Source organism: Callorhinchus milii, unplaced genomic scaffold, assembly GCF_018977255.1.
Source record: "Callorhinchus milii isolate IMCB2004 unplaced genomic scaffold, IMCB_Cmil_1.0 Scaffold2, whole genome shotgun sequence".
NCBI classification, from domain to species: Eukaryota; Metazoa; Chordata; class Chondrichthyes; order Chimaeriformes; family Callorhinchidae; genus Callorhinchus; species Callorhinchus milii.
Genome location: NW_024704743.1, coordinates 38,341,301 through 38,366,199, shown reverse-complemented (window position 1 = coordinate 38,366,199; position 24,899 = coordinate 38,341,301). Strand labels below are relative to the sequence as shown.

The 24,899-nt window shown below is 40.2% G+C and overlaps 1 protein-coding gene across 2 annotated transcripts in view; it reads right to left on the bottom strand.

The window, feature by feature from the left end:
• Nucleotides 1–24,899, bottom strand: part of LOC103183938 (triple functional domain protein) — a 193,295-nt gene that overhangs the window by 5,139 nt on the left and 163,257 nt on the right. For both annotated transcript variants that reach the window (XM_042331946.1, XM_042331945.1), the window contains 18 exons: nucleotides 24,531–24,685; nucleotides 23,807–23,873; nucleotides 22,215–22,318; nucleotides 20,524–20,593; nucleotides 19,482–19,571; nucleotides 18,158–18,250; nucleotides 17,551–17,601; nucleotides 16,161–16,238; nucleotides 14,776–14,967; nucleotides 14,014–14,194; nucleotides 11,866–12,590; nucleotides 8,845–9,092; nucleotides 7,126–7,264; nucleotides 4,955–4,982; nucleotides 3,899–4,061; nucleotides 3,393–3,514; nucleotides 2,002–2,080; nucleotides 353–553 (listed from right to left, as the gene is read on the bottom strand). In XM_042331946.1, coding sequence (XP_042187880.1) covers nucleotides 353–553; nucleotides 2,002–2,080; nucleotides 3,393–3,514; nucleotides 3,899–4,061; nucleotides 4,955–4,982; nucleotides 7,126–7,264; nucleotides 8,845–9,092; nucleotides 11,866–12,590; nucleotides 14,014–14,194; nucleotides 14,776–14,967; nucleotides 16,161–16,238; nucleotides 17,551–17,601; nucleotides 18,158–18,250; nucleotides 19,482–19,571; nucleotides 20,524–20,593; nucleotides 22,215–22,318; nucleotides 23,807–23,873; nucleotides 24,531–24,685 — 2,786 coding nt within the window. The remainder of the gene's footprint in view (nucleotides 1–352; nucleotides 554–2,001; nucleotides 2,081–3,392; nucleotides 3,515–3,898; nucleotides 4,062–4,954; nucleotides 4,983–7,125; nucleotides 7,265–8,844; nucleotides 9,093–11,865; nucleotides 12,591–14,013; nucleotides 14,195–14,775; nucleotides 14,968–16,160; nucleotides 16,239–17,550; nucleotides 17,602–18,157; nucleotides 18,251–19,481; nucleotides 19,572–20,523; nucleotides 20,594–22,214; nucleotides 22,319–23,806; nucleotides 23,874–24,530; nucleotides 24,686–24,899) is intronic.

The window sequence follows — 24,899 nt, the reverse complement described above, 5'->3', positions numbered from 1 at the left end:
AACCAAGGCTGTTTTTGAATTGAATTGGACCTAGCAATCAATATGCGCATTATGTGGACAGTAGTCAAACGTAAATAAATGAATGTAATAAATAAATTGTAGAAACACAAGAGATTTTTTTTCAAAAAAGCTTGATGGGAAAAAACTGCTTTTGTAGAAATAAAAGATTTCTTCTACTTGGCTCTGCCTGTTTCTGTTGTGAGCTGTGGGTGGCACAGCCTTCTAACAGAAAAGAAAAATCTAGAACTAATAGCACATCTATTTGGCACTGAGTACTATTCATGAAAGGTGAGCAAAAGGTGTTTTGTCAGATAAACCCAGTGAAAGGTAAAATGAAGAAATCTTCACTCACATTTCGAGTATAAGTATATAGTTGGTTGACGTTTCAAAGGTATCCAGAAGGCCAATAAGCTGAGGGTGCTGGAGATTTTGCATGATCCTAAGCTCATGAATAACCTGGTCCCTTTTCATCATTTTTTTGTTGATGAGTTTTGCAGCCACCTCTCGTTTAGTTCCCTTCTGGTCACATCTTTTAACCACAGAGAACCTTCCCCTGAAACAAAAAGAAGTTTCCATCAATTTAACGGCACTCCAACTCACCAGTGACTATTCACGTGCAGAAAACAATGATTTATTTTAAAACAAATGTAATGTAAACAACAGTCATTATGGGTTAACTATATTTGCTAGCTTAGGGGAAAAAAAACATGTGCACAAATCAATACTACCATAGAAACAGTGGACCCTCCAACCCTTCTCAAAAGTCCTTTCCTTATAATTGACTGACTTTTAAAACCCATACTTGATGCTAATTTACCACTCCTTGATTTTTCCCATCTCTTCCCCTCTCTTCAAACAAAGTGTGGTCCTGGGCTATGGGGCTTGGCTTTTTAATCTCCGCATCATAATAAAATACTAAAACAGACAATTTGAGATGCTGTTCACTTGCAGAAATCTCAAGCACTAAAACATGTCAAATTGTTGTTATTTAAGTTATTGACTTATGTGTTATATACACTGCAACATCAGACAAGTTGAGTTTAGGAGATCCTTAAAGATAGGACTAAAAGTTGGCACAGAACAACTTTGCTGTAGGACCTTCAGTTCAAAAGATATTGTCTTCAGCTTCAAACTCCAACTCCACCTTTACTAGCTTTGTGGTACAATGTCCAATGTGAAAGTGCTAAAAAATGTTAATTTGTGTTGTATTGCACTCCACTTCCCTGCACTGAACATAGTTTAAAACAGATGTGTGTTTAAAACTCAAATGTTTCAGTCACAATCTCATTAATATAACTTATAGAAATATAGAAATGACAGCAGTGGAGGAGGCCATTCAGACTATTAATTGTATACTGTGCTGGCTCTACCGCTCCAGCTGACAAATCCCAATTCCTTCCCTAGACTCTATATTTTTCTAATCTTTAATCAATTCTATACTTATTATTATTACTATTATCATTATCATTAATTCTCTATTTAATGGTGCTATGGCATGTGCCTCCACTCTCTTCATGGCAAAGTAGCCACTGTTTTAATAACCCTTTAGACGAAAAATAATACATTACAGTATCTACATCCCTTAAACAATAATCTCATGTACGAACTATATGGACTATTTAATTTTCATTCTAATCAATATGAAAGTAACTACTTAATTTTTTTTTAAAAAGCCAAATATTTTTCAAAGTTTTATCTTTTATCTTTTAAATTACCTTTTTTATCTTCTTTGCAGTAGTTCTCAGATCTACAGTGTTTGTAGACACATGCATCAGCAATTTCTGTTATTGGAAAAGCCCTGTCTGAAAACTGTGAAGGATTATTCTTTATGAAATGCCTCAACTGCTTATTAAATGTCAATGAAACATCAACAGAGTGCTCCTCTGGATAACACAATTTGCCACTCATATAAGCAACTGACAGTAACAGATTAAAAAACAGGCCATTGCAAATTCAGAGAAAGGAACGTGCAGGGAATGGTGATGTGGAATGGAAAGTTACCTGCCAATCTCTGCTACCTCAGTGTAAATGGAATCAAAGTTATCTTTCCAGATCACATGGATTCCATCACTTCCAGGTCCTGAAGACAAAACAAAGAAAGTAAAATGTTAACATACCCATTAATCAAGTAAGCTCTTTTACAAATTAAGTTCCTCTCAGCTTTCTACGTGGAAGCGGCCATTGGTTCTGAGCATACTCGGTGGACTGTTGCATGTTGTTATTCACCCACTTAATCAAAATGAGACAATCCTTCTTTTCTCCTCCGCCACTGTGTTTGTCTACACACTGAAGAGCTCAGTGTTAATAAGTGAGCACACGCACTGAGTACGGGATGGACGTGGCTTAAAGTAATTACTTGAGTGACAGGCATTTTTTTCTCTTTGGCCAACGATTCTATTTCCCTCTGCACAGTTTCACACGGATAACAGATCAGTGTCAGAGCCTGAGCGAGGCTGAGTTACTCCGATAGCATCCCCTGCACCTTCTCTCTGCAACAGGAAGAAGGAGCGGAGAAGTGCTTACTGAAGACTTTCTGGTGGTCAGGCACAAGGGAAACAAAAATGCATTCAAAACCAGTAGTCAGGGGATCAGCAGCATACAGGAGCACGACAGGATTGTAACACATTTACAGCAGTGTGACAGGTGTACAAGAAGCACTATGTGAGGCTGGTTAGAAAGGTGGGAAAATTCGGAAAAGGCATCACTGAGGGGAGGATCATAAACTAAATGATGTGAAAAGAGATAAATAAAGGGTAGATATCACTGTACATTCATTTGTATTTAATTGAGTGCTGTCTTTCTGATACTTTGCAGCCTAGTTATAGCATGGTGTTTGGATACATAAAATCCCATCCTGCATTACAGTGCAATAATGGGTTTTAATGATCACAGTAGCCTGACTTGTTTCCTTTGCGATGAAAGAAAAAAATTGCTGACTTCTCTCTGATTCATCAGGACACCGCCATTGCATTAATATAACACCTTTCACGTGCAGAGGGCTTTCCAAGGCACTGGACAATCGAGGGTTTGCATCAGGCAACCTGATGACCCAGAAATTGGCCATTTTAATGCCAGTGGGCTGACAGCACACACACACAAATAGGTTTCTCAGTGCAAATGTGTAATAGGCAAATTCATACTTTTGTGATGCACACTATAATAAGGCTGCACTTTATTATGATATCAGCTTGGCTCAGTGGCAGTACTCTTGCTGATGATGAGTGAGTGGCCAGGTATGTGACCATTTGAAAGACACTAGTGTCTTTCAAATGGTCTGTTCTGATGTTTCCTGACAAGAGCAGTGCTAGATGTCAGCCTTGTCAAAGACAAGCCTGTAGATAAAAGCGATTCACAAGAAAAAGAGAAGCTTCAAAATGCAGTGAAAAACTGACCTAGAACTCTCAGGATTGCAGAGGAGGAGGCTGATCCCACATCATTCACAGCTATACACGTGTAAGTGCCATCATCTTCAGTGCTCACATTGAATATCCTGAGCGTGGTGTCACCAGAATCACTGTAAGTCACAAACATAAAAAGATTGACTACAATGCTGGTAGAACAACTGTCTCAAGGAAACAGCAGTGAATAACAAGTATTGTTCACAGGGAACTTGGAAGAAATTAGTCTTAGTGCCTTCAGGAATCAGGTCGGGAGTGATGGAAGATGAAGAAAATCAGCCAAGGCTCTTGATCCTAAAAAGTGTTCCTGTAAACGTTGGTTAAGAGAGGATCAGCCTTGCTGTGATGTCCTCTGTAATTGAATACTCTGCTGAAACTCACTGGCTAGGCTCAAATACAGTCATTTGGGAGAGGTACTAGAGGATAGTTGGTACACGGGAATTATACCCCAGGAAAGAGTCAGCGACATTAAGGAGAAGAAATACTAAGGTGACCTTTACCTGTACATGATGCTATAATGCCCATCGTTGCTCAGCGTGCTCTGGTCTGGGGCCTTCCAAGTTATTGCAGCTTTGGGGCGACCACAGACTCGGCATTTCAGGGTGACCGTCTCCCCTGCCTCACATGTCACGTCTGTTAGTGGGGTGAGAAACTCAGGGGGAACTGGAGAATAAAGCAGGTCATTTATACAATTAGTCCGTGAATGCAGAACATGTGAAATACATAAACAGCGATAATCTTTGCATTTGATATTTCGCCTTATCACTCGGTCAAGCTGTCTCAAAGCGCTTCACAGGAAAAACTGCAAACCGAATTGACTGTGTAATTTGTGAGTGAAATGCAGCTGCCAATTTGCGCACAGCAATATTCCACAAACAGCCAAGGTGTGAGTGACCAATTTTATTTGGGGAATAGTTGGCCAGGATACCAGGAGAAACTCCCAGTGCAGTCTAATTAGCAATGTTTTCAAAATGGATGGGAATTGCTAATTTGCAATTTCTGTTGAATTTGCAATATTTGAAAATGGCAGGGAAGGCAACAAAACCTAGCAAATGAGAGAACTGCAGTGCCTATGAACTGATTACAAAATTAAATTGACCTGCTTCAGAGATGGGTTTACTTTGCAGAGAGGGAAGGTTTTCAGTCAATACCAAACCATCAATGCAATTGGAAGCAGAGTCAACCTCATGGCAAACTCATCTAACTGAGCCCCTTAATTGAGGACCCAGATTAAGTAGTTACTGTCCACCAGGCACGGTAAAATCACTGACTTGGACATCCAGAATGCTAAGGTAGGTGATACTTAGCAAATTAAATGTCTCCTTGCTGAAAGTAGATGTTTGTTAAAAACTGACAAGAAATCTCTAGTTGGGATATTTGGTCAAACGCATTATTTAGGTCTTTTGTTGTAAGCATGCACTCTTAGACCTAAGATTCACTTTACATTTGATCATGTCAGTTACTACTCACTCCATGGCACACATAGCTGCAGAGGTTTTAAAACAAAATGTCTGACTTCTGCTCTGAGAAATGTAGAAACAATTGAAATAACTCACCGTCATAAATATAGTTGGGGTTCAGGAGCTGAAAGGAAGACAGAAATAAGAATGGTTCATTCCCTGTTCTAATAATTTAGGACTCAATTCCTGAGAAGTCTGGTGTGATTGAACACTTACGAAGCCCCAAATTCCTCATGGACCTATGCTTAAGTGCACAGTATTAAGATTTAAATTTTGGATTATTCTTACATTCAGTCTTAATTTTTCTGTAGTTGTTTAAAAAAAAGACCGTGAGGAATTTCAGCTCTCATCAAAATTTATTTTCCATCTTCAATTCTGGGAATTGCAACCATCAGACTTCTTACAGTTATAACTTGTCTGCCCAGCAATTATTTATCTGATGATCTCTAACTGAATAGTATACAATGTACTGGGTAATGGGACCTTTGTTAACTGCAAACAACATTCGGCAAAACATTTGTTTAGCCATATTTTTTATTCCCTACATATTTTTATGGAAAACCTGATGATCTTTGTGAATTGGGTCATTGCGTATAATTATCAGTGCGGGTTTCAACTAATTCAATAGGTACTAAAATATGTGAGTACCATCAGCAGGTTAATAGTTAGACCCAACTGTATAGGTTAGGTCCATAAAATCAGACCCTGCATTATAATAGGGCATGTTATAAATATGGCCACCAGTCAGTGCTTCCGTGTTGTTAGGTCATTGCTGACGTCACTAAACTGTGCTGCTCACAGAGGATGCTAGGATATCGCTGATGCTGGGAGTCCCTCCGTGTCTGCGCTCTAAGCACAGGAAGGCCCTAGTCCGTGACAGCAGCTGGAAGTATACCCAGATTATACATGAATACAACATAACAGTGTCCATCCAACTGAAGTCACAGTGCTACTGTAAGGTTAGCTAATAAAAGTCCACAAAAGTTGGACCTGTTTATGGCACACTCCTACACTTGAGAGAATTTAAAAGACATGAAGCTGGTGAGTCAGGTTTTATAGCACTTAGACTAATTGTACTGAGACAATTTGTGAAGAGTGCTAATTATAACCCCTCTCACTGCAGGATATTGCTAAAGAACTTAATGGGTCAGTTTTACAACGGTCAATCATGTTATGCAAACCCACTGTTAAAGCTGAGTTAAAGACTGTGTGACTGGGTTGACCACTTAGCAGATAAGTGCCAGGTAACTCTGTCAACGCATGTATTCCACTTTTGAGCTTCCCATGTCATGAGAAATTGCAGTGAGAGGGCTTTTTGGAGAGGCTTGTGATTTGTATCAGCGCTGGTCAAACTTAAGAGTTTCCTGCTACAACTGTGTGTCCACCACCGAGGACAGGAATGGTCAGAAAATGCCTGAGAGGATTAGGGGTAGAGGAGTCACAGCTCAGTGAGGGAAGTGGATAAAGGGAGGCAGAGACATCTGCTGGGGAGGGTAGGAGCCAGGGGTGGAGAAAGGGGGGGGTGAGAGAAATATTGACCAGTGAGAGCGAGAATAGTGAACAAAGGAAATTAGAAAATGGTTGCAAGAGAATATGAAAGGGTATAAGAAGCGAGCAAGAAAATTAGATTTGACTAGAAAACTACCAGGGCAAACTCAAATTTAGGTGGGAAGAAGGTAGGAGAGGGTATAAGGTCGGTGTGAGTAACCCAAATGCATGAAGCAAGAAAGTAAAGGTAGGGAATGTAGAGTTAAATCAATACGGTTACCCTGACACAGAGGGTGATTGTAAACAGGCTATTTGGCCATTAAGGGCCATAATTCAACCCATTCCTGCCCTCACCCAATACTCACATCAGACAAAATTTCCTGCCAGGCTGCTGGCGACCAAACAGGAGTGAAAATCAGGGCATTTTCCCCCTTTTATGGAATACTGAGGCTGCCTGAGGTTCTGAGGCTATCAACTTCTCAGTGCAGCCTGGAGATCAAAGCTGGAAACTTTCACAATATTGAACAAGCCAATTGTGGCACCTCTTTGGCTGCTCCATCTGAGATCAGCTAACTCAGTAAAGTCTAGATTTGACCTTTTATAAAGCATTTGATAGTGTTGTTTTACTCTTAACGTTAGTGGAGAATCTATTCTCACCGTCCATACAATTGCCTGTCCGTTTCACAAGAAACCGAACACAGAACGTGTGTTGAGACACAGGATTCTGAGTCTTTCTCTACAAGCAAGTAGTTCCAGCTAAAGCCTGCTACAATGCCTACCTTAACTGATACCTTATTGGGTAATCCTTCTCGTGACTTTCGGAAGCCATTTTCCAGCTTTCCTTCTTTTCTGCCCTCCTTATCCTTTTTTTCATTCTTTTTTCTTAAACGGAGAGCAGTGTGCCAAGACGTTGACTTCCTAATAGAAAATTGGATTGGAAAAGGGGGGGGGGGGGAAGAGAAGCAACAATTAAGCACCTGCTTTGTATTATTGAACTACGAAAAAGTTCACTGGTAATGAGTACATAAAATACATACTATAAAGAGGAACCTCGATTATCCGAGACCCGATTATGTGTCATAGTCTCTGACGGTGGTGAGACAGGACAGGGCAAGCGCAGGACTTTCTGAGAGGAAATGCTGGGTCACAGCCAGAGCAGCAGTGGGTTAAAAAGTTAGTCATTTTGCATGTTTTTGTGCAATCCGGTGTTTAAACAGTCAATAGAGAAGAGTAAAAGCAGCAATTTTCATAAATTACATTTCCAGTAACAGGTGCTTTACTGAACATACAGTGAACCAATTCAGTCATTACATTAGGAAGATAATCCCATCTCATACAGTTGAACCTTAATTATCCATAGGTTGAGGGGAGGTAGAGAACTCTCTGTTAAGGAGATAATTATGGTTCACAATTTGACAATAGTTTAATCGACAAGTTCAGGCCACGGCATAGACGAATATCATGGTACTTGCTGTACGGGTATGTAATGGCTTGTTGATGAAATAACTGATTTGTTTTCTTTCTGCAATCTATACCATGATTACATAAGATATGAAAAATATTCTGTGCTGCATGTAGAAGATTGTAGAGGTTGCACTTTGAAAATTTACAGAATACCCCACTGGATTGCATTTGCAGAGTAGTTCTGATGCATTGAAGAATACAGCATTCGGAAAAACCCACTTCACGTCTAATAAAGCAACTAATTAGTGGGTCACAAACTGAATTGCAAGTGGATTAACCATCACAGCACCGTGGCCAAGTTAACTTTTCTGGGCGTGATTGTCTATTGGAAGGTTTATTCGTTTGCAGATCCTACTTCTCGCTTTGCTGCGATGGCAGTCCTCAGTCCTTCAACTTTGCATCGACTGTTCAGCCAATTAAAATACTATTTTAAAAATAGTTGCCACTATTTCAAAATGGATGTCGAGAAGAGACAGCAGAAGAATTTTAAAATAGCAGCTTTCAAGGTTAGAAGAAAAATTAACAAAACTGAAGAGATAAGGTAGGGTAGAAATAATAAAGTTCAAATAAGAAGGGCCGAGAAAAAATAGAGGGAAAAACAGGAGTAAGCAAAAAGGGTGATAAGGCTAACATTTTGGTTCTTATTGATTTCAAAAAACATATTTTAGTAGGTTAGGATTAATATGCAGCACCGAAGTTATCCTGAGACTTGAGTAGCTTTACTACAGTAATAATAGTGATTTTAAAGCAAATAAAGTATGTGAGCTGACAATTTACTAAATGAACCGATTGGTCCGGGGAAACGAACGTTTCTGCAGACCTGCTGATTTAAGAGCCTGTTGCAGAGCGAGAAATGACCGCTTAGCCAAGTGCCAAATGAATCCCATTTTAGAAAAGGCCAAGTCCAACGTATCTGATGCAAAGAATCCAGTCCATTTTTTCTTAACGAGAACGTTTTGTGCAAGATCCAGGAAAGTATACGAAACAGAGTAACTTAAGTAATGCAACCAAAATACAAACGAAGAGAGACTAACTTTAGTGTTCCTTCAGGGTTGTCCGGGATTATTATAGTTGTGTGACCTAGTACATAGCCAGGAATCCATCCCTCTGCTGCCGGGCACAGGTCAGTGGCTGCCCGAAACACCAGAAACATGTTCTGTTGGTTGCTGGCCAGGATCTGCACTACCTCGCCCTGGCAGACATTGATCTCATCCTCTTTCACGGCGGTGTAATCATGTGTTACCAGCATGGTGGAGATATTACTGCTGCTGCTACTTTCACTCTACAGGGGAGGATGAAACAAGGTTGGAAAAGTGAAACGCGTTTTTAAAGCAATCACGGAATATTACAGTTTAAAAATGCAGTGTGGTCACATAGGCATGGGTTGCAGTTTTCATTTCACAAAAGGCCTCGCTTCCACACCCCTGCCATGCCGACAAGTGATAGCTTAAATTTGTAAGCTTTGACATTAGTGGCGTGCAACACTTTTAAATAACGTGTGTAGTACTATTATTTTTATTAGGCTTACAGAAACAGATACAAGTACAACAAACTGACATATAAAACATTCAGAAGGAAGAGAGCACTTTGGAAATGGTTTGATTAGTTTCTAAAATATTTCAGTAGCAAAGGGAAAAGGTTTTACCAGAATGATGCTGTTTTTCATAGTGGGGGGGTGGGATTAACCTGCGAATGTCCTACCTCTCCAGGGTACATGGAATTAGCTCCTTTACATCAACTTCGCTCAAGACTACATTTACATTTTCAATATAAAGACAAGAAACACTGCATTTTGGACTCTACGCAAGTTTTTTTACTCTCCTTATCAGTGCCTATAGACAATGAAAGCTTCTCAATTTAAGACAATCCCAAGGACTCAATTCTCAATTCTTCACAACAAAGTGACCTCCCCTCACATGAACCAAACTTACAAAATAATAAATAGTAGCCCCTATTTTAATGGTACCAGCCCAGCTCCAAGACACAAATAAAATATCAAAAGGTAAATGTTTCTTAAACAACACACGCGGAATGAAAAGGAGTCCATCCTCTTGAAATCTGCAGTCAGATTGGGTAATCCGAGGGATAGGAACAATCTAGTTCCCTTGTATAATATGCAGTACTTGTACCGTTATTTGTAGGTTATTTTGAAAACCATTAAGACTGGTTAGGTTTGGTTGTTTCATTTTGTTCTCTTAAATCAAATTAAAACCAGTAGGGACTTGCTGGGATTCATGGATGCAACATCAGGATGCCTTTACTCACTGTCCGACTCAGTGCAAGTGAAGGTAAGGCTACGAATGAATAGAAGACCAGAGACTCTGCTGCCACTTCTGATAGTTTACGTGCAACACATTTGAGCAAAAAATATCTGTCCACCTTGCACCTCAGTCAAGAGGCTGTCTTGGCAACCTGCTCCCAGGCCTCCATCAGTATCTTTCTGTAATTGATTGGTGAGACATAAAACGCAGACACCCACACTCTGACATTTATATCACTCTTTGTCAGACTCTACTTAGCATGTACTCCCACCTGGGAACCATTTGTCATTAGGAAAGCAGAGGCATGTGTCATTACATTGTACTCTAATAACACCAACACAGTGCCACTCAGCATTGTCCACAGGGAGAGGCAACGTGCAAACTTGTTAATCCAATTTCTTGTTGTTGAAACAAAACTGTCTTCACATTTTCCTATGTGTTTTACCACAGAGAAGGTTGCTGAGAACATCAAAATATCATTAGGTTTGGAGGACATCAAAACAAAATCTCCCCAGCTTTCTTCAGCCACAGTGTTTTCACAATCTCATTCCCACCTACATAACAACTTGGTGCTACTAAGTACTCTGCATATTAACTGTAGGGTACACAATATTGGCATACAAAGTATAACATTTCCGACAAAACGAGTACAGTTGCCCTGCATTTCTGACAGGAAACACACAATTTCAAACAAACATAAATAAAGGGGCGGAGGGGAGGGAAAGAAAAACAGGACGACTTAAAAGACCAGAACAGAGAAAGTGAAACAGTAGAAGATCACAGTTTCTGTGTTGTGTTAGCATCTGTCGATCATGCAGCAAGGAGCATAGAATTTGAAGCCAAATAAGATCAATACAGCAGAACGTAACATCCTATCAAAATGCCATGCTAGGAAGCTGAAGGAACATGCAATCCTTCGTGAGCATGCAAGAGGGTAACTGAAATATTAACTGGGCAAAAATAAATGTAAAAAAAAACGCTTCTAAGATTTTTGTCAGATTACTTGAAACATTTCTCAACCTGATAATTTGCACTGTAATCCATACAATGTTTCTAGCCTGAAGTATGATGGAAAAATATATTCTGGATCAACATTTGATAAAAATTGCTTTTGCTGTGCCCCAAATCCATCAGGAAAAGCAATACAAATTTGGCGAGATGCTGGAAACAAAATGTAGTCAGAAAAAGGCTGCGGTAAGTCTAAAATTAAATTAATCAGACGGAGGCTGTCAGACCATATTGGCATCCTTAGCACTTTCAATGTCTTACATTGTAAGCTGGAGAGTTTCTTGAACAGAGGACTCCAAATGTCAGCTGCAGAAACTGGGCTGAATAAGATGGGGGTGATGCATTGAATCGGCAACTGGCAAAAGAAAAGAGTTGCAGCTAGCAGTTTAAAGTAGCGCTACCAGTCCAGAGAAATGCCCCGTTAATATATGCAGTATGCTGGTCTATAAGGGAAAAGGGAGAAGCTGTAGGGTTTTTTTTTGCCAAAAGTTGAGAAGCTACAAGTTTGCAAGTGTCTGCATTAGCTGTTATTTTGCCTTCTGTTAGGGAGGCAGTTGCAGGAGCAGTGGTTAGTAGTAAAGACTGGCAAGTGTTGTTTTTAAAATCTTGACAGGTAGACAGTCACAGCGATGAGTGGTTAGGCAATTTGCTTTTAAAGTTTCGGAACAGAGCAGTTTGTTTCTCAAGAGCCAGGAGGAATTAGTACGGAGAGTGATACTGACGCACAGAAGGAGAGCGTGGGAAGGTTTTAGAGGAGCTCACAGGACAGACGTGCTCCGCTCTTACCCCGTTGCTCTGGGTGGAATGCACCGACTGCTCGCTGGTCGAGGAGCATGTGCTCATGCGATCAGTGTCCTTGCTGTGCGTGGAGTGACGGTGGACCTGTCGCTGCAGCGAGTCCGTGTCCCCAGGGAAGGTGAAGGAACCGGGGCGACTGGCTGGTGAAGCTGGGTGCGAGCTCCAGAAGGAGCCCTTAAGAACTGGACTGCCAGGAGGAAAGGGCTCTTTGCTGAAGGGAGAGGAAGGGAAGGTTGTAGACAGCGGTGAACTCAAAGGTGATGTGGTTCCTGGACGTTGCTTCCCTAACGTCAGAGAGCCCACACTGCCTCTCGGCGAACGGTTCTCTTCTAGACTAACTCGTAATTCCTTCAGATTTCCTTCTCCTGCGTTGGTTAGTGTTTTCCTGGGGCTCTCGAGGACCTTGGTCCTGGGAATCTGCTCCGAGTCTCTTTCGCAGCCTTCTCGCTCCAGGTGCCTGTCAGATTGGCTGCAGCCAGAATCTAAGGTGCTGTTGAGTGTCGTCGGGGGAGGGTTGCGAGGAGACATACCTGTCAACCTGTCTGCCTCGGCCTGGGCTGAGGCTGCAGAGGAGACCAGGACTGGGGAATGGTGACGGATGGGCTGGGGGATCCGAGATGGTCGAGAACGGCTTGTGCTGCTCCCACCGCTACAGCTATTGGGTCCACTGGGGCCAACGTGATTCCTCTGATACTCAATCGGAGATGTCAAAGCTGAAGCCAAAGAAAGTTACATTAGAAAAATAAACCTTATGGGACAGAGGACCTCTCGAGAGCAAGTTACACTCAGGCAAATTTAGTTACTTCCTGCCTATTTGAGAGCGGTACTACTTTACGAGGAATAATACAATTTTCTTGTCATAACTGGAAGCATTACAAAAATAATATCTTACCGAAGATAGGTGTCATTTTGTAGCGCATTTAAACGTCTGTTTAAAGAAATGCTGAAATTGAGGAGAATTGTGAAACATGGAACAGTTAAAGTGATTGACTTAAGACAGGGCTGTCTTCCTGAGACACTGCAAGTCAGGCTGTTGCAGAAGGTTTCAGGGTGCTCTTAGCTAAAGCTATAGGGGATGATTTGTTACAAGTTTCAGCAGCCACATTTTAAACTGCCACAGAACCGGTTTCATAATAAAATATTAGTAATGGATCATCTTTTACAGACTTACATTCCTGCACATTGGAAAGGCTTAATTGTGATCATTCAGCAACAAACACACTATGAAACAGAACCACAAGACAATTACCGGAGAGCACTGAACAAAACACAATTTTGTTATCGTTGTTTTACCTGCGTTTTGGAATAAGTGGCACTAGAAATTTTTAAGAAATGTTGACATTGAGTGTCAAACATATGAACAGTTTCTTAAATCCAGTCATTACTCATATCAGTCACAATTTAAAATCTAGATTTTCTTAAAATGGATCAGTTTTTTTCCTTCTGACTGGAGTTGTCATCTTATCTTAATATGCCCCAGTTCTTCTCTCTTGAAAGAGACTGGCCAATGTCAAAACAAACCCTCCCCGATCCTCCACACAATCAATAAACCACATTGGGTCTCTCTAGTGCTCAGTGACACAGTCTTCTGCTGGAAACTCTGTTCTCTATTGCAATCTTAGTGTCAATAGGAAGGGGCTATTGTCTGAAATTATTCATGTAATAAATAAAACCTTAATCTATTTAGAGGTTGTAAATGATCCAGCTGGATTGGAGCACTGGTGTGGAGGACTCCAGCTGAGACATCGTGTGTGCTTTCTGAATCAATCAGTTTAATGGCCCAAGAGTGAACTGCAATTCATTTTCTCAAACATAAGTAACTATAAAGGAATAAACAACAAGTGCTGCTATGATGTGCTTTTGAATATCGTTAAACAAGCTTAAAAAAACAAAAATGGATTAAAAAGTTGTATCCCCCCAGCTTTATCTCTGGCCTTCATTTCCAAGGCATATAAAATGTGTCATTCACAGCATGGTACCGAAGTTGTTTAACACAAGAGTTGACCAGACTAAGCTAACCAGGGGAGTGCATGGTCACATCATGCTTGAAGAGATTATGTTTAAAGAGTTTATGTTTAAAGAGGAAGATTGTAATTATGCTGAATATATGGTATGAAAGATAATAATCCACAGTACCATTTAAGAAGTTGCGCTGGTTTTCTAAAATTTGGTTGATTTCATGAATCCAGATGTGGCGCACTGTAGGGTTCGATGCTTGCAGAACGTAGGTTTCCACACTACCTTCGGTTGATCGTGAGGTAAGTGCAAATTTACATGGATCATTATCCACATTCTCTTCCAAGCCAAGGCAGCTCACCTGAAAACACAGCCAGCCAGTTGTAAGAGCTGCAAACAAGGGAGCATCAAATACTGGCAACATGAGACACTCTGTTGCAGGATTAGTCATTGTGTTAATGGAGATATGAGAAACATTTTCAACCGTGATACTTTTATTGAGTGGGGTCCAAAACGTGTGGTTTCAACATTTGTTTCTTAATAAGGACTCATCATCAGTGATTCTTTCCTGTATCCACGCAAATGTTAAACCAATCCAAATGAGAATATTACATATTAGAGATGTGTGATTGAGAGGCAGTTTGTACAATGACTAGTCTGCGATAAGATAGCATGACTCCTCTGTAAAGACTGACCTGACCAGTTCTTTCATGGGATTATAATATAGTTAGCAAAAACATGAGCCCGAATTCTCTGTGTGAGTTTAAATATCAGCCATCATTTGGATTGTAAGTAAGGCAAGCTAATGCAAACCTGTGACTGTGCTGGATAAAATAAGTCCTCACAACATATAAACAGAAAATGTACACTGCTTGTATTAATAAAAATAGCACACGGGTTAACATATTAAACATTACAAACTCTAAACACTAATCTAATTACCTTGATGTTGTTTTTAAATAAATAGCCGGGCATGGAGAACCCTTTCTTCTTGTCTAAAGGTTCACTGAATATTGCAATCTGCTCAAATAGGAAGACTCTCCGCTCTTTACTGCGTGAAAGAAGCCCAGCATCCTGGTCTACAACTAAGAAGGTGTCTTGGAGAAGCAATCTTCCCTGGGCTATAATTTTTCCCTGAAAACAGAAGACAAAGATGATCATCTATACTAGTATTCCCACAAAAGAAAGCTTTGGAATATGGGTACATGAATTGGCTGTTTGGTTCATTGAGCTTGCTCTGCCTTTCCATCTGTCCATGGTAGTCCTTTCTAATGCCATTTCCCTGTTTTCTCCATATCTTTAAATACCCTTTCTTTCACAAGTACCTAATAATAATAATTGCATTTGATACAGCGCCTTATCACATCTTCGAGACGTCTCCAAGCGCTTCACAGAATATACTATAAAGTGAATCGACTGTATATTTTGTGGGTGAAACACAGCAGCCAATTGCGCATAGCAATGTCCCACAAACAGTCGTGGATTGAAGTGACCAATTTTTTTTTTTTGAAGGAATTATTTCCCCCCGAAAAGCGATCCGCCAATCGATTGACAACTGATTGACTACTTATTGCTAGGTAAACAGAGGCGTGTGAAGTAAGGAAACTTGCCCAGCATTTCGACCTGTCTAAAATCCTGTCTAACACTTACCTATCTAAAATTGTCAAATATACACAGTTCAAAAGTTGTCCTTAATCACATGCATCTCTCCACAGCTCAGAAAATAATTTAGTGTGCTGGCTAAATCATCTTAGATGTACTTTGACAATCCTGACTATAACTAAAAACATTTTCAGCAAATGAATACACTGCCATCCTCCACTGAGTATCCTTGGATAACCAAAATATTTATGGCAATAGTTCTGCTGCTCTCACCTGAAGTTAAGGCAAATTCTGATTCACACTGCAGTTCTCTTGGGAGACTTTATATGACCTATATTGTTAAAATTATTTATACTGTTGTACTGCACCCTTGTTGACAAAAAATACATTTCAGTAAGATATCAAATATTATTTTAAATAAAAAAATCACATCTGCTTGCAATTCCGTTATCCTTTTAGCTGATTTGCCTTTCATGTACAGGGTGACCACAAAAGTAGTGATATCTACCCTACTGTCTAAAAAAAACAAAAACATCATCTTTCTTTAAGACTTATTAGACATTGTAAATGGTATCACAACTTTTTTGGTCACCCTGTAGCATTTTGGGAAACAATTCCTTCCCCCTGATGTAGAACAGATTTAGTAAACCAGGCTTGTTGACGAGAAGTAATATACACAGCATCCTTAAGCAAAATGGTTGCAGGAAATAAAATCTTAAAATTACATCAAATCCTTGCAGCCGTCCGACATTCATCATATCATTGCATCGTTTTGGGACAATGCACATGACCTCCACAGCTCTCTGTATGCAGAAGACAGTAAGAAGATGATTAGCTACCACCGCTTTTAGCTGGTTGAAACATGTAACTTGAAATCCTTTCTTTTTTCTAAAAAAAGGCCTTATTATTTCACATCTTAATTTCATTATTGTGTAGTGAATACTTGTTATTTTCTAAGCAGCTAAATAGGTGTGAAAACTCACTGGCTTACATTATGTCTTGATAAAGCCTATTGCTTAGTATACATCTGTGTATATTTAATTTAGTCTTTTAATTCGTCACCTTTTGCTGGATTTTTACATACTTCTTTCTCTTCCCCTTTCCATTCATAATTTCTGCGTGAGGGGCTGATGCGTAAGGTAACATGTTCCAATGACTTCCAATGCTGCTTGAATACTGTCCACTTGGTGGCAACAGTTTACTGTCCTCTGGGAAAACTAAGACTAGCTAAGACTGGGGGGGGGGTGTAATTCTACCACATCCTGGAGCAGATTAGTGTTTGTGTACAAGCACAAGTATAATAATAATAATCATTTGCCTTTGCTATAGTGCCTTATCATATCTTTGACACGTCTCAAAGCGCTTCACAGAATATACTGTAAAGTGCATTGACTATATTTTGTGGGCAATAATCTTTTAACTAAAAGGGAGAACAAATAACTTAAGAAATAAAAATCTCTATATCCTAAACTAAGATAGCAATGTGAACACAGCCTATGCACACTTTGTTTTTAATCAGTTTTAAGGACCCAAATCTGCTACATTTTAGAGTTAATGCCATTATTTTCAATTTCAGATTATTCAGAATTTTGGAAAACATTTTTAAGGTCAGTTGTAATTTTGAAGTCTGTTTTCTGCAGTCCTTAAACAGTACTGTTTAAGAAAGGAAACAAATGGTATCCAAACTGTTGACCAAAATATTTCTGAGTGAAAATATTGTTTTCCAATCCAGATATATATTTAATCTGCTAAACACAGAGATCCTGGCCACCTAATGTACAAGAAAATAAAACAATACATTTGCCAGCAATAAAGTAGGGCTTTCAACAAGCGCATGAGCATGTATTAATCAATCATAATATGCAGTCAGTTTGTACAAAGGTAAGCGATTAATTACATCAGTAGGTATGAACAAGATCAATGTTTGTCAAAAATACAACAAACAGTAGCAAAGCACACAACTACAAACACGCTTCCCCAGAACACATCCACAATGTATAAACAGTATTTTCTTACAGGTTGACTAATTGTCTTTTCAACTCAACAGTATCTATGAACACTGCTTGTGTTGTCTGGTAGCCAACTAATTTGACCAATGATGTGCTAAGACCATACCTCCAGTTCCATTGTGTCTACTGCTGCCTTCCTGGAGTACTTAAGAAAGTCCTGGATGTGGGGAAGAAACAGAATTAATTATTGTAAGTGGATCTGGAACTGTAGAGACCTGACTTCAAATAAGTACAGTAAATCCCTGTTAACTCATGCTGTTAATAGTTGTCATGCTGTTAGTAGCCCAGCTGCATTTATTTATGCATATACATATGCCTAACTCGTCACTCAGGATAATTGTCACTGAGTGCTTTTCCCTTGGAGTGTCAAGTTACCAGGAGTTTATTGTGTTAGCTCCTTAAATTTTTTTTAAAAATCTGAATTTATTTAAATTTGATCAAAGCTGTTCTATCTTTTACTGAAACCACTTTAACACCAGATTTGTGAAATTATCATACCAATGGGTAATCAAAACTCATAGAGTATCCACTTGTTAGGTAGAAACAAAAAATGCCTTAAGGCTTTCACAACTGTGAACTGAAACTAGACAGCAATTAAAATGAATCGTGTCTTTAAATAGTCATTGACATAAGCCTCTGCTGCTATAATGCTGGGGTATGCAGTATCGGTGCTGGAACATTTTTGCAATTACAGTTTTCTCTGAAGCACTCACCTTCAGCAGGAGCTGGTATTTCATTATCCGCTGCACCGGTTTTATTAGCAGGTCTGTTAGCTGTAACCGGTGACCAAGCCGTTGTTTTACATCCTAAAAGATCATTTTAAACAGCGTGAATTAAGAATGTTTTTATTTTTGTCCAGGTGTAGCTTTTTTAAAAATATACGGTAAATCTTTTGATACTCGTATTTATACTTACATCTCATTTGCATTGAACTGATACTCACATCTTAGAATAAAGATCTTTATAATCTTAAATATAACTATATTTTAAGGTACATAAAATCAAACTCTAAAATAAAACAACTTGCATTTATATAGCAACTTCAAGCTTATATAGCATGATATCTCGGAGCGCTTAAATGGGGTCCAAACAGGAATTCTGACAAACCAGATTATTTGCATTAAAGGTGATTTCCAGTTTGCAGGTTGTGAATATCACACGATTTGCTGTGTGGGCTGCAAATTGCAAGCCTCAAGCTAGCAAAAAGCCCCAAAAAAGGTTGGTGAGCAAGAGAAAAGTATAGGTGCAGAACATTTCACTATACATTTTTTGCATACAATTTACAATGCAATATACACTTATACAGCACCTTTCATGTCAGGAGGACATTTCACAGTACTTTACACTGCGGGGGTTGGGCCCTCAATTTGGGATGGGAGCCGAAGGAGATGGGGAATGGGAAAATGACCGAAGGCGTGGTCAAACAGGAAGGTGTTGAGAAGGACCTTGAGCGAGGTGAGCGAGGGAGAGACAGAGGGACTCCAAGATGGAGTTCTAGAGAGTGGGGGCAGAAAGGCTCACCCTCAGTTGGTGGGGCAGATAGGATAGGGACATGAAGCAGGCTGGTGTTCACTGAAGGAACGGAGTGGCCAGTCAGTAAGGTTGAAGGAGATGGTAGAGTTACGGTGAGGCAAGACAGTGGAGGGATTTGGAGGTGAGCATCTTGAATTTGATCCGCTGGGGGACGGGGAGCAAGTTGACCTGGGCAAGGATGAGGTGACAGGTGCACAGAGCCAGGTGTGGGAATGGACACAGGCTGCAGACTTGTGGATAGGAAAGAGCTGCAGAGTCTGGTGAGCCGGGTGTTAGTGTAGTCAAGCTGGATTGGGATGATAGTGTGGATGAGGATCTTTGTTGCCTGAGAGGAGAGGTGGTGGCTGAGATAGGCAATGTTACGGAACATACACATAGATGGGAAGAGTGCTTTGAATAGAATTTATTTGCTTTTAGACTCCCCCCATAAGCTGAAATGAAATCATTCTGCTCTGAGGCACACGAATAATCTTTATGAACATTTCCTGGTTTGAAACTTCTCACCTCAAAATAGGTGTCAAGGTATTCTGAGACGATGTGCTCAGATTTGGGCTTGTTCTGGCAGTAAACTATGTACATATGCAGTCTTCTCTCCTTAAGGAAAAGAATAGGTACAAAGGTGTAAATAATAGCAGTTTGTTTCCTTTTTTTAAAATAAATCTTTGAATCGTCAAGTCACCCCAATATAAGAGGTATTTTCAATTTGAACCGTGAGCTTTACGATTATGGCTTATATTACATAATGACAATAATAATCCTTGCATCTGATAATAGTGCTTTTCACATCTTCTAGACTTCTCAAAGCGCTTCACAGAATAGACTGTAAAGTGAATTGACTGTATGTTTGTGGGCGAAACGGGGCAGCCAATTGCCCACAGCAGTGTCCTACAAACAGTCGTAGTTTGAAAATGACCAATTTATTATTGTTTTGTTTTGGAGGGATTATTATCAGACGTGTGGAGTAAGGAAACTTGCCCAAGGTTTCGCCCTGCCTGGAATTGAACCCAGGTGTCTCATTTGCAAGGTGAGTGCTCTAACCACTGAGCTACAGGACTCCACAAATGAATGAATACTATAAGGCAGTAGGACAAGAGGACATAGGTTTAATATTGCAAAAGGCAATTTTAGGACAGATTTTATTGATTTTCTCAGGCAATCCTACTGACTGCAACTAAACTGCAAGTTTCAACATGGAGCACCTTGCTGCATATTTCAGTGCAACAAACACTTAATAGGAGGAAGCTGAAATTACATCTTGTTAAAATTGTCAGTGGGTAAAATGTGTCATCGTCTGTCAACAGATGCAACTATGTCAACTATGCATGTCAGCGCTATAGCAATAACTGGTATATCTCTGATAATGGACTGACTTTGTAACATCAATCAGACTGAAGTGCTTTTGTCCAAGGATGCAAAGCCAAATAAATACAAAACGTCCCTGTTTCCCTGTTACAGTTACCATAGTAATATCTATTCTCATTTATCTATTTTAACTGTTTACGTGTCTCTTAACAAAAAGAAAGTTAGTGGAGAAAATGCAACTTACATGCTTGACAAAGAGGGAAGCCAACTTGTCAGGATCCTCAAGGCATCTCTCCAGTTCACCAAGAAAGAAGCTGCAAAAAAAAATCAATTGGATAATAAGGCATTCATTAAACACCATTGTACTGCCATAGAAACAGCGGGAACAAATCTTTGCTGTATTAATGCAAAATATAGCACCGGCTGTAGTAAAGCTGTTGTGCTCTGCAAAGACTATTTATTTCTGAAGATAAATGTCATGCAATCGTATACACCACATTTTGCTTCTCAAATGTAAGCCTGTGCCAAATCCTTCTATTTTTCTAATAAAGATCAGACTCTTGAAGCATGCAATTTCTTTATAATTGCTGCTAGTTTCTGACTCTTTCTCTCCCCCCCCACTCCTGTCCCTGCCAATTACAGGGATTATTGAGTGGGATAAAGACATCATAATGTTAACATAAAAAAATGAAACTCATTTTAGCAATTGGTAATCAGGTACTATGGATCAGTATTGGAGGGATAAAGAACACATCAGAAGATGCCAGATTGCTGGTGGACAAGGTGGTGGTCAGGTATGGAACGTAAATCATTGTTAATATGGCTTTGCCCTTGAGAAGATACAAAAGACCTGCATCCAAGATTACTTTAGGTATCAGGAAAATGGATCTCCTCACTCTTTGGAAAAGAGAAGACTTGAGATAGCTTAATCAAAGTTTTAAAAAAAGCTGCCAAACTCTCTGATCTATGCATGGGAGAAACCTGAATAGCTCCTTGCTGGGCCCCTGAGTAGTCTACTTCAGCAGTATCTGGTAATGGGAGGACAAAGTAATAATGCTGAATGCAGCAGATAAAATATGAATCGTGTAAGACTCTGGAACAAAATAACAATCTTGTTGTTACTTCTCATTGTAATGATTAATAACGGAGACGATGATGTGATTTGGTTGTGTAATAAGTTGGAATGGTTCCCGTTCACTTCTGGGATCTGGGCTCAAATTCATCCCAGGCAGAATGTCTACACTGCAACTCAAAAATCTTTACATTTTCTTCTTTGGATCCCACATCTTTCAACTATCTTCAGCTTATTTCCAATGTTGCATCAATCACACTCATTACTTTTACACTAAGGAGCTGAGTGGCAAAAGGCTGCTTGTATTCTGTGCAAGGAAACCAGAAGAGAATTACACTGGCTCACGGAATAGCCACTTCAACTTGGATCTACGTTTCGTATTGGTGGGTGTAATATACTTCTGGTTACCAAAGGAGTGCCCGCTCAGATTCCTTGTAGCAAGAATCCTGCTAACAAATCATTCCATATTACCAGTTTTACTTTAAAAAATGGAATTCCATAATTTACAATACACAATAATTAAGTAAGTGTAAACTGTGAAGCATTTCAAGATGTTCTCCTGAAGTGAAAGGCGCGATATCAAGTTTAAGGATTCTGATTATTATTTTCAGCAAATTCTTCCTCCTCACAGTGGAAGGTCATCAGTTCAACTGGACACCTGGTCTATCAATGACAAGTCATTTTAGATCTGAAAGTGGCATCTTACAGGGCAATGGGAGAGGAACCCAGTATTGGTTGACTGATTTAAGCCACTAACTATCCTTTGACTGTTTACTAACAGTTTCTCATTGCAATTCATCACTTTTCTTCCTCGCTGTTGTAAACACACAGAAATAAAAATGAAGTTAAGCAAGTTTACGTACTCTTTGTGCCAGTCGTAGATCTGATGTATATTGCCAAACACAATCTTATCTTTTCCCTTCATATCATCAGGAACACCGTCTTCTTTCATTACTGCTATGTAGCCCTGAAGCAGGAAAGAGATGATGTGAATAAATGCTTCATGTTTGATCAATCTAATTAATTTGAACAAGCCTGGGCTTGTAAAAATCTGCAATCAAGCTCACTGCTACTCTCGTGGGTAAAGGCCACGGAGGAATTGTTGGGCCCAAAGAATTCTATCTTTTAATGCTGCTCCCAATCATGGAGATTGGTGTTTGTGTGCAACCAAAAATAGAAGGTTGACTTAACTCAGACAAGACTGAAGCAGAATTCAAACACTGCCCTTGGATTGAAAACAATCTCGGGCTCGAGGAAGTGATATCTCAAAAGGAATGAACTACATCACATCTAGGCTCGACTACGCCAACTCCCTGCTTGTCAGCCTTCCCAACTCTTTGCTTCACAAGCTGCAGATCATCCAGAACTCTGCAGCTCGTGTCCTCTCCTGCACCAGGCTCCAGGACCCCCACCCTCACCCGGCTCTACTTGTTCCCCATCCCCTAGAGGCTAGAGTTCAAAATCCGTGTCCTCGCCTTCAAAGCCCTCCATGGCTTTGCTCCCTCCTACTTCTGTGACCTGCTAACCCCATGTAAACTTTTCAGCTCCCCCCTGCTCAGCAGGCTCTGGCCTGCCCCATGTCCGTTGCTCGGCCCGCGCCACCATTGGCAGTTGGGCCTTCAGCCTCTCTGTCCCCTCCCTTTGGAACTCCATCCCATATTCCTTTGCCTCGCTTCTTCTCTTGCTTCCTTCAAGTCACGTCTCAAGACCACTCCTCTTCGACCGTGCCTTCAGCCACCCTCCTACCCCTCCCTGCCGTCCAACCACGCTAATCCCAACCCCACCTGCTCGAGTCCAAATCCCTGACTGACCAGCGCCTTGGGACGTCCTCCCGACGTGGAAGGCGCTATACAAATGTAATTTTTTATTTAGTACAGGGGTGGTATGGGAAAGAACAAGTAAATGGGACTGAAAGGATTGCTGTTAAAAGAGCACAGACATGATGGGCCAAAAGGTCTTCTTCCATTACATTTTCAGTAGTACAAAAAGAGAGGAAACATAAGGTGAATTTTGCCTCAATTGCACTTATGTGGTGTGAAGCAAAACTGATATGACAGAAGCTTTGTGAAGTTGTCTTACTTTTTCTCTTCAACCGTGCTTTCAGCTCCCCTCTCAACTCTCTACCCCCTCCTCGCTCCCTCCCTCCCCTCACCCTGACCATTTCCCCCCTGCTCGGGTCCTGACCCAACTGTCCAGCACCTTGGGACGTCCTCCCGACGTGAAAGGCACTCTATAAATGCAATCTTGTTATTGTAGTAAGTTGATATGCTGAGGATCAGGCTGGCATTCCCAATCTGTGCTACCTTTCATTCACCTGCACAACAATGATCTGAGCACCATATTGACGATATCCATCACTTTCACGATAAGGACAACAGAGTGACTTTCAAGATATAAAGCATCAAATACGTGCAATTAAAGCAAGTCACTTATTGGAAAGCATGTCAAAACTCACTTCCACCACACAGCCCAGATCTCGCACGTAATCACGCTCAGTCTCTACCAGCTCCTGTAAGACATAGCTAGAACAAAACACATGCAGATAATTTGATTGTGAGAAATTTCAGCAAAGCATGTTGCCAACTGGCGCACCGTGCCTGTGCCATATTAGCTCCCCACTAGAATGAGCTAATCCAATTCCCTTTTCCTGTATTACTTTACTCTTTTTTTTTCTATTAGTGTTCCTCCAACTTCCTTCTAATTTAAGCAATTGACTTGGTGTTGATGGCACTTGTGGAAAAACATGCCACAGACTTATCCAGAGGCTTTGTATAAAAACATTTCTAACCTCAAATTACAGTTGTGAGATATGTGCTTCACATTCTTCTTAAAGACATGTATGTATCCTGTTTAACTTATAACATAAAAAGTTAGTTTAAAGGAAGCAATTACTTTTTGAAGAGATGCAATAGATAGACTGCAAGTACAATATTGCTCAATTATTTCTGTAAGGTGACCCCAACAGTGATAATTGCTAAATCAAACCAAATGTAACAAAATAGAGGGTGAATGCTGAACTGAACATGCTCATTATAATAATTCACATGGAAGACAATGGCATTGTTTGCAACAATAACATGTGCTTAATCTTCAATTAAATAAATCATTATAATCTAGAATTCATTTCCATGTTTAGAGAAATAGATCAGATGCTTAGTGGTTCATCCACAGAGACTTACTGTCGCCTCTTTAAGGAACTAGATTTCCTTTCTTCCATTTCGTCGATGGGCGAGGAGGAGGAAGTACACAGCAGAGAGTTATCAGATGGGTTGAAGGATGGACTGCTACTGTCTGCCTGATCAACAGACAGAGAGGTGGGCCGATCCTCCAGTGCCTGTATACGTGTTTGAAGGAAAGAAAAGAGAATTGTAAACTGCTCCAACGTAAGGAGAAAATATTATACAATAGCTTGATTCTGAGAGCTCCATGGATTGTTGACACCACATGCACCATGGTATAGAAAACTGATCTTTTGGGCAGTGAGTGCTTCAGGGGTTGACAGAATGCTTTTTCACCTCCTAGCCCCGTTTGTATTAAATTAAACTGAG